Source organism: Ranitomeya variabilis, chromosome 8 (assembly GCF_051348905.1).
Source record: "Ranitomeya variabilis isolate aRanVar5 chromosome 8, aRanVar5.hap1, whole genome shotgun sequence".
NCBI lineage: Eukaryota > Metazoa > Chordata > Amphibia > Anura > Dendrobatidae > Ranitomeya > Ranitomeya variabilis.
In genome coordinates this window covers 56,694,944-56,712,704 of record NC_135239.1, presented here as the reverse complement: position 1 = coordinate 56,712,704, position 17,761 = coordinate 56,694,944, and the positions used below count along the sequence as shown (strand labels likewise).

Below are 17,761 nucleotides of genomic sequence, written 5' to 3'. Positions count from 1 at the left end.
TTTGACTTTGCCTATGCTTCACTTTTTGGATTTGTGTTCGTCTGACTGACTACCTGCACTGGACAAACATCTGCCTCTCGACCTGTGCCTCAACATTTCTCACTGACAATCAGGGATCAATGGGAACCATGACTTGGGTATTTGACCAGTTAATATCAAACCTTCTTGAGGGGGAACCATTCATAAAGGAGAAAGCCTTAGACTTCGAACTTCACTGTAGTCATAGAAATACCAGTTGCAGAACAAAGTTCTTCTTTACAATGTACACTGCAGTCATGGCATTCAATATGCAATTTTAGTAGGTATATGAAAATCTTGCATACAAACATACAGTATATTGTAGCGTGGCTAAAGGTTGTATCGTCGACGGGAGGTACTGTATGTGTCACATAGATGGCTTGTCGCTGTGATGTAACCCAGAGTGTTTTCTTTAATGCACATAAAGCAATAAGGAATTGTTTAGTATACTTGGGTCTGGGTTACGGGTAGCTATGAGAGATGGGAGGGTCTGGCTACTTATATACCTCACCCCTGGGTAAGGGGCATAACCATACCTTTCTATATGTGTTTCAGGACCTGTGGTGATGTCACAACCACATGTCTAATCATGTGATGGGTTTCTGGGTGTGGTTAGATCTATAAAATAAAGGCTAATGCTTAACACAGGAGATGTGTGTGTGGAGGTGAAAGCCTCCAGAGTGTGTTAAGGCTCTAGGACTGAGCCTGAAGGACTGGACACTTGTTTTTCTTTTCCTGAGCCAAAGGCTATTTGTTTTCTGTTTTTGCTTTGTGGTTTATGGAGCAATAAAGCTTGTGAACTTTTAATGGAACGTGCCTTCTGAGTGTCAGCCGTCGCACCTGAGGGAGTATAACCCCTACAATTGGTGGTAGACGTGCAGGCAGCGTTCCCAGCGGAGATGTAAGTCTGTTATTGAATGTCCTGGGTCAAGTCTGTTGCAAGCCAGCAAGCATTGCCAGGGAAAATGGAGGACCTGCTGAAACACTTGGTCCAGTCGCAGTCACAGCAGCAAGAGACCAACAGGCTGTTGCTGCAGCAGATACAACAGAGCCAGCAGGAGCAATGGCAGCAGATGCAGCTTCTGGCAACCGCTATCCAGGGCAGGACGAGCGCCCCAACCCCAGGTCTGGCTGATGACACTCACATCCGGAAGACGGTAAGACGCGCATTGCAGAAAATGACCCCCGGGGATGATGTTGAGTCCTTCCTGACGGTGTTTGAGAGGGTCGCTGAGAGGGAAAAACTTCCGCCAGAGCAGTGGACAGAGGTACTGGCGCCATACCTGACGGGAGAACCCCAGAAGGCGTACTATGACTTGAACATGCAGGATGCCAAGGAGTATCACAAACTGAAAGCCGAGATTCTCGCACGTTTAGGGGTGACACTGACTGTCAGGGCACAGTGAATTCACTGCTGGGCCTATCACCGGGACAAACCGCATCGCTCTGAAATGTTTGACCTGTTGCACCTGGTCCAGAAATGGCTGCAGCCAGAGACCTCTACGCCTGCACAGATGGTAGAACGAGTGGTGATGGATCGGTTTGTGCATTCCCTCCCGAGGTCCATACAGACTTGGGTTGCCCAGGGTGATCCCCAGAATGCTGACGAGCTGGTCGGACAGGTCGAGAGATACCAAGAGATGTAAGGCTCCTTCGGAAGGCAGCCCATGCCGTACTGGGGGTCCCAGAAGGGGGCTGAGTTGTAAAAAGGGGTGGGGAGTCCAAGGTCACAAAGGGCGGGGGAGGTGGTGCCCAAGGTCCCTACGGGTGATATTATTTGCTGGAGGTGCCACGGGCCAGGACATATAGCCAGGACATATAGCTGCCCGTTGTTCCCAGATCACTGAGCAGATGGACTGCAGCAGGGGACGCCGTAGTTCATACTATGCATATCCAGCCTGCAGTGTGAACTCTCCGCCCAACGAGGGGCCTCAAGCGTGTCCCATAAAGGTGAATGGTCAAGCAGTAAAGGCGCTGTTAGACTCGGGGAGCTTAGTGACTCTGGTGAGGGCCACTTTTCCTCTCCACCTGCTCCCAGGAAAGAAGGTCGGTATGCGTTGTATACATGGTGATGCAAAGGACTACCCTATGGCTAGGGTGGATATTGAAACGGCGTGTGGCACGGAGTCCCATGAAGTCGGCGTCGTTCGGGACTTGTTGCACCCTATAATTATTGGCCGGGATTTCTGTTTGTTTTGGGATTTGTGGGAAAAGCGTTCTGAGGTCGCTAGCAAAAGTAGGGAACCAATGAACCCTAAAAAGGTATCGCCACACCCAGAGACAGACAGGTTTCCTTTTTGTGTCCTGGTAGGGGATGAGGAGGAAGTGTCCCCTGTATCTGACATTCTGGAGTTAAGGGTGACGGGTGAAAATTTTGCGACTGCTCAACATACCCCACTCTGAGGGAAGCCTTTAATAATGTCACTGTTATTAATGGGGTTGTACAGGAGCCGGGGGCAGACACAAGATTTCCCTATTTTCTGATGAGTGGGGAGTTGTTGTACCGGGTGACAAAAATAAGGGAGGAGTTGGTAGAGCAGTTGGTAGTGCCGGGTCCATATAGACAGAAGGTGTTGGACATGGCCCATTCACACAATCTGGGTGGACACCTAGGGGTGGAAAAAACGCAGGAACGGGTGGTGCAGAGGTTCTATTGGCCTGGGTGTCACCGGGAAATAGTGAACTATTGTAGGTCCTGCCCTACATGTCAGCTAACTGCCCCCACTCCTCATTTCCGGAGCCCCCTTATGCCATTGCCCATTATTGAGGTGCCATTCGAGAGAATTGCCATGGACTTGGTCGGTCCCTTAGTTAAATCAGCCCGGGGCCATCAGTATATATTAGTCATCCTGGACTATGCCACACGCTATCCTGAGGCAATTCCCCTGAGAAATTCTTCCTCGAAGAGTATAGCCCGCGAGTTGGTCCATGTGTTTTCCCAGACAGGTTTGCCGAAGGAGATCCTGACTGACCAGGGGACACCTTTCATGAGCAAGGTGATGAGGGAGTTATGCAAAGTCCTTAAAATCTCCCAGTTGAGGACCTCGGTGTACCATCCTCAGTCAGATGGCCTTTTTGAGAGATTTAACAAGACACTGAAGAGCATGCTGAGAATAGCTATAGAGAAAGATGGTAGAGACTGGGATTGTCTCTTACCAGATCTGATGTTTTCCATTCGTAAAGTTCCACAGGCCTCCACAGGATTCTCAACGTTTGAGCTCCTATATGGCCAACATCCGCGAGGTCTCCTGAATATAGCCAAGGAAACCTGGGAAGCCGAAGTCATGCCCCACAGAAGCGTCATTGAGCATGTGACCCTGATGCAGCAGAGGATTGCAAGGTTGATGCCTATCGTGAAAGAACACCTCCACCAGGCACAAGAAGCTCAGGCCAGGGTATACAACCGGTCTGCAAGAGTTAGGCAGTTCAATCCGGGAGACCGAGTTCTTGTGTTAGTTCCGACGGTGGAGAGCAAGTACTTGGTCAAATGGCAAGGGCCATATGAGGTCGTCGAGAAGCTTGGTGAGGTAAACTATAAAATTCACCAAACAGGAAGAAGGAAACCAATCCAAGTTTACCATGTCAACCTCATCAAGCCATGGCAAGATAGAGAGCTGGTAGTAACTCCATCTTTGATAAGCAACCCGGAAGGTGAGGTTGGAGGGGTTAATATAGCGGAGACGCTATCGAAGGCCCAGAAACAGCAGTGCCGGGAGTTACTCCAGAAGAACCGGGACCTGTTTTCAGAGTTGCCAGGGTGAACAAAGATCACAGAGCACGAGGTCCTGACAGCCATATGTGCGGGTGAACGTGAAGCCCTATCGAATTCCTGAGGCCCGTCGAGAAGTAATCTCCAAGGAGGTGGAGCGTATGTTGAAGCTTGGAGTCATTGAGGAATCCAAGAGCGGTTGGTCGAGCACAATTGTCCTGGTCCCAAAACCTGATGGGGAGTGGAGGTTTTGCAACGACTATCAGAATTTGAATGAAAGTTCGACGCATATCCCATGCCACGCGTTGATGAGCTCATCGAAAGACTTGGGCCCGCCAGGTATATAACCACCTTGGATTTGACGAAGGGGTATTGGCAGATCCCCATGGCACAGGAAGCCAAGGAGAAGACGGCGTTTTCTACACCAGATGGATGCTTCCAGTATGTCCGGATGCCGTTTGGCCTACAGGAAGCTTCGGCGACCTTCCAGTGGGCTATGGATAGAATCCTTGCACCCCATAAGCCATATGCTGCTGCGTACCTGGATGATATCGTCATCTTTAGCCCGGACTGGGAGAGTCATCTGTAAAAAGTCCAAGCAGTGTTTGATGCTCTAAGGGAGGCAGGGTTTACAATAAACCCGAAGAAGTGTGCCTTGGGTAAGGAAGAAGCTAATTACCTGGGATATGTAGTGGGTTGTGGAGAAATAAAACCCCAAATCAGTAAAGTGGAGGCAATTCAAACATGGCCAAAACCACTCTCCAAAAAAGCAAGTTAAAGCCTTTCTGGGGATCGTGGGATATTACAGGAGGTTCATCCCAAACTTCGCCACGGTGGCTGCGCCTCTGACTGATCTGCTAAAAGGGACAAAATCAGTAATGGTTAAATGGTCCAAAGAGACAGAATCAGCCTTCCAAGAAATGAAAGGGGCTCTGTGTAAGCAACCCGTTTTGATGGCCCCAAACTTTATGAAAGAGTTTATTCTTCAGACAGATGCCTCAGATGTTGGGGTAGGAGCAGTCCTTTCCCAAGAGCTACATGGGGAGGAGCATTCTGTTCTCTATCTGAGTTGGAAGCTGTCCTCGTCTGAAAGGAATTACTCAGTCGTAGAGAAGGAGTGTTTGGCCATAAAGTGGGCGGTGGACACGTTACGGTGCTATCTGCTGGGACGTAAATTTAGACTGATATCTGACCAAGTCCCACTTAGATGGATGAGGGAAATGAAGGGTAGAAATGCTAGGGTCACCCGTTGGTTCTTAGGCCTGCAGGACTTCAGTTTCCATGTGGAACATAGGGCCTGTAAGCTGCACGGTAATGCTGATGCCCTATCAAGAATCCCTTGTCTAGTAGGAGAAAGTGCCAAGCCCGACGGCTTTAGGCAGAGGGGGAGGTATGTAGCGTGGCTAAAGGTTGTATAGTCGACGGGAGGTATGTGTCACATAGATGGCTTGTCGCTGTGATGTAACCCGGAGTGTTTTCTTTAATACACATAAAGACATACTGATAGGGAATTTAGATTGTGAGCCCCATCGGGGACAGTGATGATAATGTGTGCAAAATTGTAAAGCGCTGCGGAATATGTTAGCGCTATATAAAAATAAAGATTATTATTATTATTATTATAAAGCAATAAGGAATTGTTTAGCATACTTGGGTCCGGGTTACGGGTAGCTATGAGAGATGGGAGGGTCTGGCTACCCATATACCTCACCCCTGGGTAAGGGGCATAACCATACCTTTCTATATGTGTTTCAGGACCTGTGGTGATGTCACAACCACATGTCTAATCATGTGATGGTTTCTGGGTGTGGTTAGATCTATAAAATAAAGGCTAATGCTTAACACAGGAGATGTGTGTGTGGAGGTGAAAGCCTCCAGAGTGTGTTAAGGCTTCAGGACTGAGCCTGAAGGACTGGACACTTGTTTTTCTTTTCCTGAGCCAAAGGCTATTTGTTTTCTGTTTTTGCTTTGTGGTTTATGGAGCAATAAAGCTTGTGAACTTTTAATGGAACGTGCCTTCTGAGTGTCAGCCATCGCACCTGAGCGAGTACAACCCCTACAATATGTAGAAGCCAAGCTTTTTCCAGCAAGTAAAATCAATCTACAAAGTATATTAGGGTAGGGTTTGTGCTCCATTGCACTAATATGTAATGTAAAATTAACAAAAATACAAGCAATAACTAATATAACTGGACTATGACCACAACTACTAATGTCGAACAACATACGACTGCTGTCATATCACTGCTTTATACATTTATTGCACATTATTTGTTGGACTATAAGAAAAAGAATCTAAACTTAAACCTTCTGGTGTAAATGATCTGTCACTCATCTCCTAACTATTCATGCTTGGGGACTAGCATGTAATCTTTTGAAGCTGCAAAGATTCAAAGCATATGGTAGATCAGGTGTTGGACTTGGGGGAAATCAAAAATTAAACTGTCTTGGAGCTGTAAAGAAAGAGTCTGTGTACTGTATTTTTAATGTGTTGTTGTATATTTAATGTGTTTTTGGTGTGCAAGTCAGAAGAGGCCAGAAAAGCAAAGGAGCAATTGCCTGAAAAAATATTTCTATTAGCAGTGTCACCTTAAATGTAAAAGCCTGTTTATTTTAAAACAGATGTTCCATGCAAAGTAAAATTGCCATAGGCAAATCGATTTGGAGTAAAAACTTTCTACAAGCAGGAGCAGAAAAAAGACAAAATGAAAAACCTGCTTATATTTTGTAACTCACTTCAATGTCCTATTATAACATTATAAAATATTTCTATTTACAAATTGCATTGCATTGAATATAAACTTTCTTATGGGTCCAAACAATTTGTGAAACACCTGTGGGGTCAAAAAGTTCACTACACCCCTATATGTATTCCTTGAAAGGTTTACTTTATAAAATTGGGTCGCTTTTGAGGTTTCCCGACGATTTTATATTTCAGGAGTGCTGCTAATTCACATTGGTGACTGCAAACTATTCCAGTTAAATTTGTCAAGTCAAACACCAAATATTACTGGACCTTTTATTACCTCCCATTCTAAATCCATAGGAACTTACAGTACAGACCAAAAGTTTGGACACACCTTCTCAATTAAAGATTTTTCTGTATTTTCATGACTATGAAAATTGTACATTCACACTGAAGGCATCAAAACTATGAATTAACACATGTGGAATTATATACTTAACAAAAAAGTGTGAAACAACTGAAATTATGTCTTATATTCTAGGTTCTTCAAAGTAGCCACCTTTTGCTTTGATGACTGTTTTGCACACTCTTGGCATTCTCTTGATGAGCTTCAAGAGGTAGTCACCGGGAATGGTCTTCCAACAATCTTGAAGGAGTTCCCAGAGATTCTTAGCACTTGTTGGCCCTTTTGCCTTCACTCTGCGGTCCATCTCACCCCAAACCTTCTCGATTGGGATCAGGTCTGGTGGCTGTGGAGGCCAGGTCATCTGGCATAGCACCCCATCACTCTCCTTCTTGGTCAAATAGCCCTTACACAGACTGGAGGTGTGTTTGGGGTCATTGTCCTGTTGAAAAATAAATGATGGTCCAACTAAACACAAACTGTATGGAATAAGATGCCGCTGCAAGATGCTGTGGTAGCCATGCTGGTTCAGTATGCCTTCAATTTTTAATAAATCCCCAACAGTGTCACCAGCAAAGCACCCCCACACCATCACACCTCCTCCTCCATGCTTCACGGTGGGAACCAGGCATGTAGAGTCCATCCGTTCACCTTTTCTGCGTCGCACAAAGACACGGTGGTTGGAACCAAAGATCTCAAATTTGAACTCATCAGACCAAAGCACAGATTTCCACTGGTCTAATGTCCATTCCTTGTGTTCTTTAGCCCAAACAACTCTTCTGCTTGTTGTCTGTCCTTAGCAGTGGTTTCCTATCAGCTATTTTACCATGAAGGCCTGCTGCACAAAGTCTCCTCTTAACAGTTGTTGTAGAGATGTGTCTGCTGCTAGAACTCTGTGTGGCATTGACCTGGTCTCTAATCTGAGCTGCTATTAACCTGCAATTTCTGAAGCTGGTAACTCGGATAAACTTATCCTCAGAAGCAGAGGTGACTCTTGGTCTTCCTTTCCTGGGGCGGTCCTCATGTGAGCCAGTTTCTTTGTAGCGCTTGATGGTTTTTGCCACTGCACTTGGGGATACTTTCAAAGTTTTCCCAATTTTTCGGACTGACTGACCTTCATTTCTTAAAGCAATGATGGCCACTCGTTTTTCTTTACTTAGCTGCTTTTTTCTTGCCATAATACAAATTCTAAGTCTATTCAGTAGGACTATCAGCTGTGTATCCACCAGACTTCTGCACAACACAACTGATGGTCCCAAACCCATTTATAAGGCAAGAAATCCCACTTATTAAACCTGACAGGGCACACCTGTGAATTGAAAACCATTCCCAGTGACTACCTCTTGAAGATCATCAAGAGAATGCCAAGAGTGTGCAAAGCAGTCATCAAAGCAAAAGGTGGCTACTTTGATAACCTAGAATATAAGACATAATTTCAGTTGTTTCACACTTTTTTGTTAAGTATATAATTCCACATGTGTTAATTCATAGGTTTAATGCCTTCAGTGTGAATGTAAAATTTTCATAGTCATGAAAATACAGAAAAATCTTTAAATGAGGTGTGTCCAAACTTTTGGTCTGTACTGTATATGATGTTGGTGCTTCCTTTGCTTCTTCTGAGAAGGTTTTCTACAAGATTTTGGAGGTGTTTGTGGAAATTATTGCCCAATCGTCCAGAAGAGCACTTGTGAGGTCAGATATTGATATTAAATGAGAAGGCCAGGCGTGCAGTCTCTATTCTAAAGTTTTAGATGGGGTTGAGATCTGTGCTCTTTATGAACCTCACTTTGTGGTTTGAAGAACAGCCATGCTGGGACAGAAAGGGACCTACCCCAAACTCTTCCAACAAAGATGAAGGCTACAATTGTTAAAAATGTTTTGTATGATGTAGCATTATAGAGTATGTAACAAGATCATAAATGACAAGTATCCATAGGATTTGGGATAACATCCCAATCGCTGGGTGTCCAACCCGTTACCCACAATGATCCCGATAATGCATCATTTGTCTGTCTGAATGAAGGTCGAGCGTCTGCATTTCACTCCATTCATTTTTTTAAAGGGGTTGTCCATTACTCGGACAACACCTTCTGAATCCCTATGCTTGCCTCCAATAAAGTAATAAGGCTAGGGTCACACGAGTGTATTAAAAAATTGGTCCCATTCTCATCCAGAAGATTGGGACGATTTCATTCACACTTGTCATCCGGGTGCTGTCGGTATACAGTCAGTCGCAGATCTCACTTCCTCTGGATGTCTGAATTGCCTGAAGGAGGGGAGAGTGAAGCCACAGTTATTGCTTGATACTGGAGAGCCAGTACTGACACTGCAGAAGTAGCGCTAGCACCAGTAGCGAGTATAAAGGTACCTTCACACGAAGCGACGCTGCAGCGATAGCGACAACGATGCCGATCGCTGCAGCGTCGCTGTTTGGTCGCTGGAGAGCTGTCACACAGACCGCTCTCCAGCGACCAACGATGCCGAGGTCCCCGGGTAACCAGGGTAAACATCGGGTTGCTAAGCGCAGGGCTGCACTTAGTAACCCAATGTTTACCCTGGTTACCAGCGTAAAAGTAAAAATAACAAACAGTACATGCTCATCTGCGCGTCCCCCGGCGTCCCCTTCCTGTACTGTGTGAGCGCCGGCCCTAACAGCAGAGCGGTGACGTCACCGCTGTGCTTTTACTTTCACTTTAGGGCCGGCGCTCAGTCAGAGCAGGAAGCGGACGGCAGGGGACGCGCAGGTGAGTATGTACTGTTTGGTTTTTTTACTTTTACGCTGGTAACCAGGGTAAACATCGGGTTCCTAAGCGCGGCCCTGCGCTTAGTAACCCGATATTTACCCTGGTTACCAGCGTAAAACCTCGCTGGTATCGTTGCTTTTGGTGTCAAACCTGACGATACACGCCGGTCTGACGACCAAATAAAGTTCTGAACTTTATTCAACGACCAGCGATATCACAGCAGGATCCAGATCGCTGCTGCGTGTCAAACACGATATCGCTATCCAGGACGCTGCAACGTCACGGATCGTTGTCGTTCTCGTTGTAAAGTCGTTTCGTGTGAAGGTACCTTAAGGCCACGTTCACACATTCAGTATTTTACATCAATATTTGTAAGCCAAACGCAGGAGTGGGTGACAAGTTTCTATTTTACTTTTCCTCTGATTGTTCCACTCCTGATTTTGGATTATAAATACTGATGTAAAATACTGAACGAGGCCCTAAGTGTTTTTTGACTGGGGGCAAACAGAGATTCAGAAAGGGTTGTCCAAATAGTGGAAAAGCACTTTAATACAAGTACCAGAGACAGCTGAGCGCAGCAAAATACATGGAGCAGAGGTGTGTGCCGGATTTCTTTTGGGATGCGAGGAGCCATAGCGCTTTTCCAGAGTCTTTGTGCTACCAGTTAAGTGGACAGACCTAAGTGAGGGCTGGCTTTTTTTGTGGATTGAGTTGAAGCTTTTATTGGGAACATTTTACATAACATTTGGGATCACAGTTATCCGGCGCTCTACGCTGACCACTACTCTGTCTGGCCTCTGTTCAGTGTTGTTCTTTTCAGAAATGCACAAAACTATGGCAGACCGCATATTTACACAGTCCTAAGACAATGTACACTGCCAGATAACAGGCCAGTGTCCACAGTGCCTCCATCTGCCTCGTTACAGGGAATCTTCGGCCGAGGTTCCATCTAAATCACGTATTTCTGACATTTACAAGGAAAACCTGGTGCAAGCACTCAGTGTAGAGCGCAGGATAAATGTGAGCCGAGCCTTACTGCGAGCTTTGGGAGGCAGAATGAAAAAAAAAAATCAACAGCCGGTGAAGAATTGGTTTTATCTTTTACGCCGTTCCTCGTGCAGTATAAGTGATTAGGTGACCTTTTCAGGTCGGTGCGATTACAGATTTATTTCAGGTTTTTATGTTTGGCTGCTGACATACACTAAAAGATGCTTTTTACTGCAAAAACTTTTTTTGCATTGCAATATTTTGAGAGCCATAGTTTTTCCATATTGCGTCCAACAGTCATGTTATGGCTTGTTTTTTGCAGGACGAACGGACTTTTTTATTGGTACCGCTTTCTGTCATATTACATTTTTTGACCGCTTTCTATTCTGATTTTTTGGGAGAACGAACAAAAAAAACGTTAATTCAGGAATTGTTTCTTTTTTTTTCATGCCTTTCCAGGTGTGGTAAAATTGATAAGGTAGCTGTAGTCTTCAGGTCAGTACCTGTTTCTTAGGAAATCCCTGCATGTGTTGCAGTTGTCGTAAAGCTGCGGCTACTTGAGCATTTTTTTAATTTATTATTTTGAGTAGGCCGAAAATACTGTTAGGATACGAGCATGCTCGGATAACACCTCAGCTGAGCAAAAGCCTGAGAAGAGCCAGGTAGAAAACCGCGTCCGCACTGACACCGTGTGCACCTGGCCGGCTCAGGCATTGTCCGTGCGCTCACTCTACTCGAGGGCAGTCAGGTGCCACCAAAAATGCAACTTGAGGGGTGAAATGGTGCAAAGGGCTCTTGGCCGCATCCAGGAGCATCTTTTTTTTTTCAGGCACCTAACTACTGAGGTAAAGCTAATCTTCTACCACACTGGGCAGCTAGACTCTACATTTGGGGAGACTGTTAAGTTGCTCGTTACACAAACACTTTGCAATGTTAACCATTGTTGAGACAAAAGTCCTCAAATAACAACAGGTCACACACTACGGAGCACAGACCGGCTACCTGTCACACTACGGAGCACAGACCGGCTACCTGTCACACTACGGAGCACAGACCGCCTACCTGTCACACTACGGAGCACAGACCGGCTACCGGTCACACTACGGAGCACAGACCGGCTACCTGTCACACTAATGAGCACAGCCCCTGCCACCGCCTAAGGAGCGCTCCAGCTACCTGTCAGTCAGCCGCGCAGCGAAAATCTACCTCAGAAATCATGCTACGTGACGCCTCTTATAACTGATCCAGCCCACCAATCAGCGCTGTCCAATCACAAGAACAGGAAGCGTTGAACGCTCTGATTGGAACAGACAAACGCTTCTCAGGTAATACATCCATTCAAAGCTCAGTTTTCGAAGAACGTCCCGCCCCTCTCTGAAAGGCGGGATGTTTCTATATTGCAGCGACCGGGGATGGGTCGTGTTTGCCGCCATTATTCTGTGAGGCTGTGAGCGCTATGCTGGGGAAGATGGCGGGGGAGGATGCCACAGGTGAGGAGAAGCAGGGCTTATATATGGCAGTGCGTAGTGTCAGACACGGGGTGTATGAGGCGTGTGATGGTTACACTGCAGGAATACAGCTTGTAGTGACGTGACTGCGGGGCTCTGCTCATATCTACACAGGTTGGAGCTTATACTGGGGGACATGGTGCTCCCCGGACTTGTGGGGTCACGTACCCCGACAGTGTCTGGGATCTTATAACCAAATCCATTATACTGATTATTATTATTTAATTAACTCTTGTCTTGCCAATTTTTTCCTATTCTTCATACGTGTGCGGGCGTGACTCTGTTCTAACTGCAATAAACTGTATTAAAAGGGGGCTTTCCAGGAATAATAGACCTAAATTGCTATTTCTCACCATGTGCTGCTGCCCCTGGGCATTGTTTACAAGCTGCACCAGTTATGTGACCACTGCAGCCAATCACTGTGCCAGTGTTGTCATGCAACCACTAAGCCCAAGGATGGGCCGCAGCGGTCACAATCACTATTGAAGCTAAGCAGGACGTAAAAGCAGATTTATTATTTTTGCACAGTGTGAACCTACAGGTATGAAAAAAACGACTTAAAGGGATATTCCCATCTTTAGAAGTTACTTAGCCTGAAGACTGACTCCGATGTTCCCCTTCTGAATGCAGCATTGGCCTTAGTTGTGCTCTCGCTCATTCTCTGCGGCTGATAGAGGAAGCAGAGTACGACCATAGCTCTATCTGGTGCGACCGTAGAGTATTAATGGTGTGGTGCATACATCTGCCCTCCGCAGGTCGACCCCCCCCCCCCCCGATCACCTATGGATAGATCATTCCTAAAGATGGGAATAAACCTTTTAATCTGGCAATGAAAATGCTGTAAGCTGGAACAGGTGGATCCTGTTGGAAAAAGTAGAGATTCACATCCACACAGTGCTAGTCTGTTGCACATAGTGCCTGCAAAAATTTGCACCATGTGTGGGTTTTGTTGCCGAAAAGCTGCTAATTTACCTTTAGATATCGACTTATGCATCCATAAAGCAAATCTGCGTATACGGCCCACCCGAGGAAGCTTTTATTTTACTAATTCTTTTAGCTGGGTGGGGGGGTTAAAAAAAAATGCATATGTGATATTTCAGACGTCCATGATCCTCTGCTCCCATCGCAATGCACGGACTGGCCGGAGGTCTCCCGAACCGTGCTTGACAGCTTCATAGAAATATGTACCATTTGGGTGGGAAATGCGTGGCCAGTCCATGCATTGTGATCCAAGATTGGACTGATGATCAGAGATTTCTGAAAGAGCCCTAAGGGATTCTTCGTATGTTGTGTTGCTTTCTCCTCTTGTGTTTTTGCCAAAGAAAAAAGCAATGTTTTACTGCATCAGCAAAGTGAATAAGATTTCTGACATCTTTCACACATTGCTTATTTTTTCCTTGCAGATTTGAAGCAGTTTCGTATCTACAGCTTGACAATTTTCAGCAATTTTGCAGCATTGCCCATTCATTCAAATACATAGTAACATAGTAAGCAAGGCCGAAAAAAAAAAAAGAGAAATGAAATAAAACAAAAAAGCCCCTGAGCTAGTTGTCTGTGTCATACAAGACCGATCCTCCACAGCAAGACACTTTGTAATTGCTTATTCCCCTGCAAAAGAAAGATCCTGAAAAGAGGATGCCTATTTATTAATTTCCATAAGTGTCTCAGAAAATCAGTGTTATTACCATATATACTCGAGTATAAGCCGAGACCCCTAATTTTGCCACAAAAAGCTGGGAAAACGTATTGACTTTGAGTATAAGCCTAGGGTGGGAAATGCAGCAGCTACTGGTAAATTTCAAAAATAAAAATAGATACCAATAAAAGTAAAATTAATTGAGACATCAGTAGGGTAAATGTTTTTGAATATCCATATTGAATAAGGAGCCCCATATAGTGCTCCATAGAGTTCATGATGGGGCCCCATAAGATGCTCCATACAAAATACGCTCCATAAAGTTCATGATGAGCCCCATAAGATGCTCCATATTAAAAAATGCCCCATATAATGCTGCTTAAAAGGTTAATGATGGCCCCATAAGATGCTCCATACAATAATATGCCCCATATAATGTTCCATAGAATAATATGCCCGATATGCTGCTCCATAAAGGTTGATGGCCCCATAAGATGCTCTGTAGAATAATATGCCCCATGTAATGCTCCATAAAGTTCATGATGAGCCCCATAAGATGCTCCATATTAAAATATGCCCCACATAATGCTGCATAAAAGGTTAATGATGGCCCCATAAGATGCTCCATAAAAGTTGATGGCCCCATAAGATGCTCCATAGAATAATATGCCCCATATGCTGCTCCAAAAAGATTGATGGCCCCATAAGATGCTCCATAGAATAATATGCCTCATATGTGGCTGCTGCGATTTAAAAAGGAAATACATACTCGTCACTGGGAGCCAGGTGCCGGTGTCCTGAGCAGGCGGGGACACCGGCGCGCTATGGGGGCCAGGTGCTGGTGTCGTCCCTGGTACTTGTGATATTCACCTGTCCCCGTTCCACCGCCGCTGTCTTCCAGGTCCTCTGGCTGTGACTGTTCAGGCAGAGGGCGTGCACTAAACACGTCATCGTGCCCTCTGACCTGAACATCACAGCCAGAGGACGCTTAAGACAGACCCCGGCGGTGGAACGGGGACAGGTGAATATCGCATGGCTCACCTTACCCCCCCCCCCCAATTCATACTTGCCCCCTCCTGGCCCGGGCTCTGCACGTCCCTACTTCTCCAATGGTCTCCGGCAGCTCGTACCTGTGTCCAGCAGTCGCATGGTACCGCTCATTAAAGTAATGAATATGCGCTCCACCCCTTTGGGAATGGAGTCACATGCATATTCATTACTTTAATGAGCGGTACCATGTGACCGCTGAAAACAGGAAGAGCTGCCGGAGACCATCTGAGAAGCAGGGACGTGCAGAGACACCGCGCCAGGAGGGGGTGAGTATGATGTGACAGCTGCCGCTCCCCTGCCGACCCCCCTGGGACAATGACCCGAGTATAAGCCAAGAGGGGCACTTCCAGCCTAAAAAAATGGCCTGAAAATCTCGTCTTATACTCAAGTATATACGGTAACTATTATCCTATTATTTAGTCAAAGCAAACTCTTCACTAATTACATCTTGTTTTACTTGCAGAAGAAATTGAGTATCTCTATGCATCTGTTCCACAAATCCGTAATATCTTCTATGTTACCCAAAAAATTGGAGAGGGTAAGTGTAAATGTGTAATTTAGGTGGTGTTTAATTCATGTTCTATTATGTCATGGAGGTGGTTTAAGAGCTGAGTCCTCTGCATACAGGGCAGGTGTTGGCTGTGTAAGTACACACTGCATCTATGCCTATAAGGAAGTTCTTCATGGCTACCAGCTTTGGTGAACGGACATTGAGGCGCTTAGGCTGGGTTCACATTGCGTTAATGGCAATCCGCTGACGGCATTCGTTACATAGCGGCACTAACGCTATGTAACGGATGCGTTAGCGCACCCATTGACTGCCATTATGTAGCGCATTTCTAACGAATGTTATAATCGGCATGCGTTAGTGATGTGCCGTCATTCTGTGACGGACCCTCGGACGCAGTCTGCAGCGTTTCGGGGGCCATCACCACTAGCACAGATGTAGCATCTGCGCTAGCGCGATCGCATAACGCGATCTTTAAAAGGCACTTGTGTGGCGCAGTCTGTTTAACGTATGCGTTGAACGGACTGCACTTAACGCAATGTGAACCTAGCCTTAATGATATCGCTACAAAACCTGTCATGTTCATCCTGCTGGCCAATCTGTGTGGACGTCCTACTTTCTTTCTCGCTTCATTGGGGGACACAGGTAACCATGGGTGTATGCTGCTGTCGCTAGGAGGCTGACACTATGCAAATAAAGAATAAATAATTCCTCCCCGGCAGTATACACTCTCCGACAGGCACCAGGCAACTCAGTTTTTGCTTAGTGTCTGTAGGAGGCGGTCCTGGATCTAACACCAGATCCGCATTTGTTTTTTCTTTCAGGGTTTGTGTGTGTTTATTAATCTTTTCCCCTTTTGTTTCAGATGCTCCTTTTGGGGTTACAGGGTGCAGTTCTCTCACCCTGATTCCCCACAGTAAGCGACCGGGAGAGCAGTGTGGTATCACCCACATCGCACCCTCTCTGTTCCGCTGGGCAGGACTTCGACCCATGTCACCCTGGGGTGTTCATGTTCGCTATCGGTGGCCAGTCCTTGCCCTCCCCCCCCCCCACTCTCCGACAGGCACCAGGCAACTCAGTTTTTGCTTAGTGTCTGTAGGAGGCGGTCCTGGATCTAACACCAGATCCGCATTTGTTTTTTCTTTCAGGGTTTGTGTGTGTTTATTAATCTTTTCCCCTTTTGTTTCAGATGCTCCTTTTGGGGTTACAGGGTGCAGTTCTCTCACCCTGATTCCCCACAGTAAGCGACCGGGAGAGCAGTGTGGTATCACCCACATCGCACCCTCTCTGTTCCGCTGGGCAGGACTTCGACCCATGTCACCCTGGGGTGTTCATGTTCGCTATCGGTGGCCAGTCCTTGCCCTCCCCCCCCCCCCCACAAGGAGTTTGACAACACTACGTCTAGACACTGGGAAAATCCTGGTAAACTTTTCCCTGGAAGGAAACAGCTGGACGTTTTATACCCGTTTCACTCAGACCTTGTTAGCAAATGGTCCGAGTCTCCTAAGGTAGACCCGCCTGTGTCTAGATAATCCTCACAGACAGTTTTGTCTATTCCGGACGCGACATCTCTTAAGGATACCACAGACAGACAAATTGAGACGTTATCCAAATCGGCGTTTGAGGCTTCTGGAGCCTCCCTCTGTCCTAGTTTCGCCTCTTCCTGGGTAGCGAAAGCTGTGTCAGCCTGGGCAAAGACCCTGCGCAGAGGCATTTTAGCCTCCGCTCCTGCTGACGAACTGTCTGATTTGGCAGATCAGATTTCTTTTGCGGGTAAATACCTCATGAATGCCTCCCTGGATGCGGCTGCTTGCTCGGCAAGGGCTAACAGTAACATTGTGGCCATTCGCCTAGTTCTTTGGCTTAAAGCGTGGAACGCAGATCCCGCTTCTAAAAAATCCCTCACTGGCCTGCCCTTCCAGGGCTCCAGACTCTTCGGCACACGGCTGGATCAAATGATCTCGGACGCTACTTGTGGTAAGCGTACCTCCTTACCTCAGTCTAAGCCTAGGCGTCCCTTCAACAAGAAGGGCCCCCAGTCCTTTTGCCCCTTTCGGTCCTTAACCTCTTCAGGAAACCCCGCTCATCAGGACCGGTCTTCCTCCCAAGGAGAACGGAGGAAACCTTCCTTCAGGCCTTCCCCGCACTGGAGAACTAAGAGCCGCTCCCCAAAACCTTCTGGACCTCGAGGCCACAAATTTTCTAATAAATGACGGGTCACCCCCACCTGGAAATCTTTCCAGGTTGGGAGGCTGGCTTCTTCTGTTCTCAGAGGTTTGGCTATCGGTAGTCGACGACGCCTGGGTCAGGGAGATTGTCACCTCAGGCTACAAGATAGGTTTTCCTGGGGGCGAAGAAAATGCTTTGTTTCTCTCTCGTCCTCCCATCTCCCAGGGCTTCTCCAGGCCGTCGATTCCCTCCTCGCCTCAGGAGTTATAGTTCCGGTCCCTTATCGCGAGCGGTTTTCGGGTTTTTACTTGTTCGTAGTTCCAAAAAAGGACGGTTCTCTCCG

General features: G+C 46.5%; 2 protein-coding genes across 13 annotated transcripts in view; one reads left to right on the top strand and one right to left on the bottom strand.

Moving 5' to 3' along the window:
* HFM1 (helicase for meiosis 1) overlaps window positions 1–11,747 on the bottom strand; it is a 229,963-nt gene extending 218,216 nt beyond the window's left edge. For 6 of the 11 annotated variants that reach the window (XR_013218736.1, XM_077278670.1, XM_077278673.1 and 3 more), the window contains exon 1: window positions 11,610–11,683. The gene's annotated coding sequence lies outside the window, so the exon portion shown is untranslated. The other 5 variants (XM_077278677.1, XM_077278671.1, XM_077278679.1 and 2 more) reach the window with 3 other exon arrangements.
* Window positions 11,748–11,899: 152 nt separating this feature from the next.
* Window positions 11,900–17,761, top strand: part of CDC7 (cell division cycle 7) — a 76,607-nt gene continuing 70,745 nt past the window's right edge. For both annotated transcript variants that reach the window (XM_077278326.1, XM_077278325.1), the window contains exons 1-2: window positions 11,900–12,037; window positions 15,205–15,279. In XM_077278326.1, the coding sequence (XP_077134441.1) occupies window positions 12,004–12,037; window positions 15,205–15,279 (109 nt within the window). In that variant the 5' untranslated portion in view covers window positions 11,900–12,003. The remainder of the gene's footprint in view (window positions 12,038–15,204; window positions 15,280–17,761) is intronic.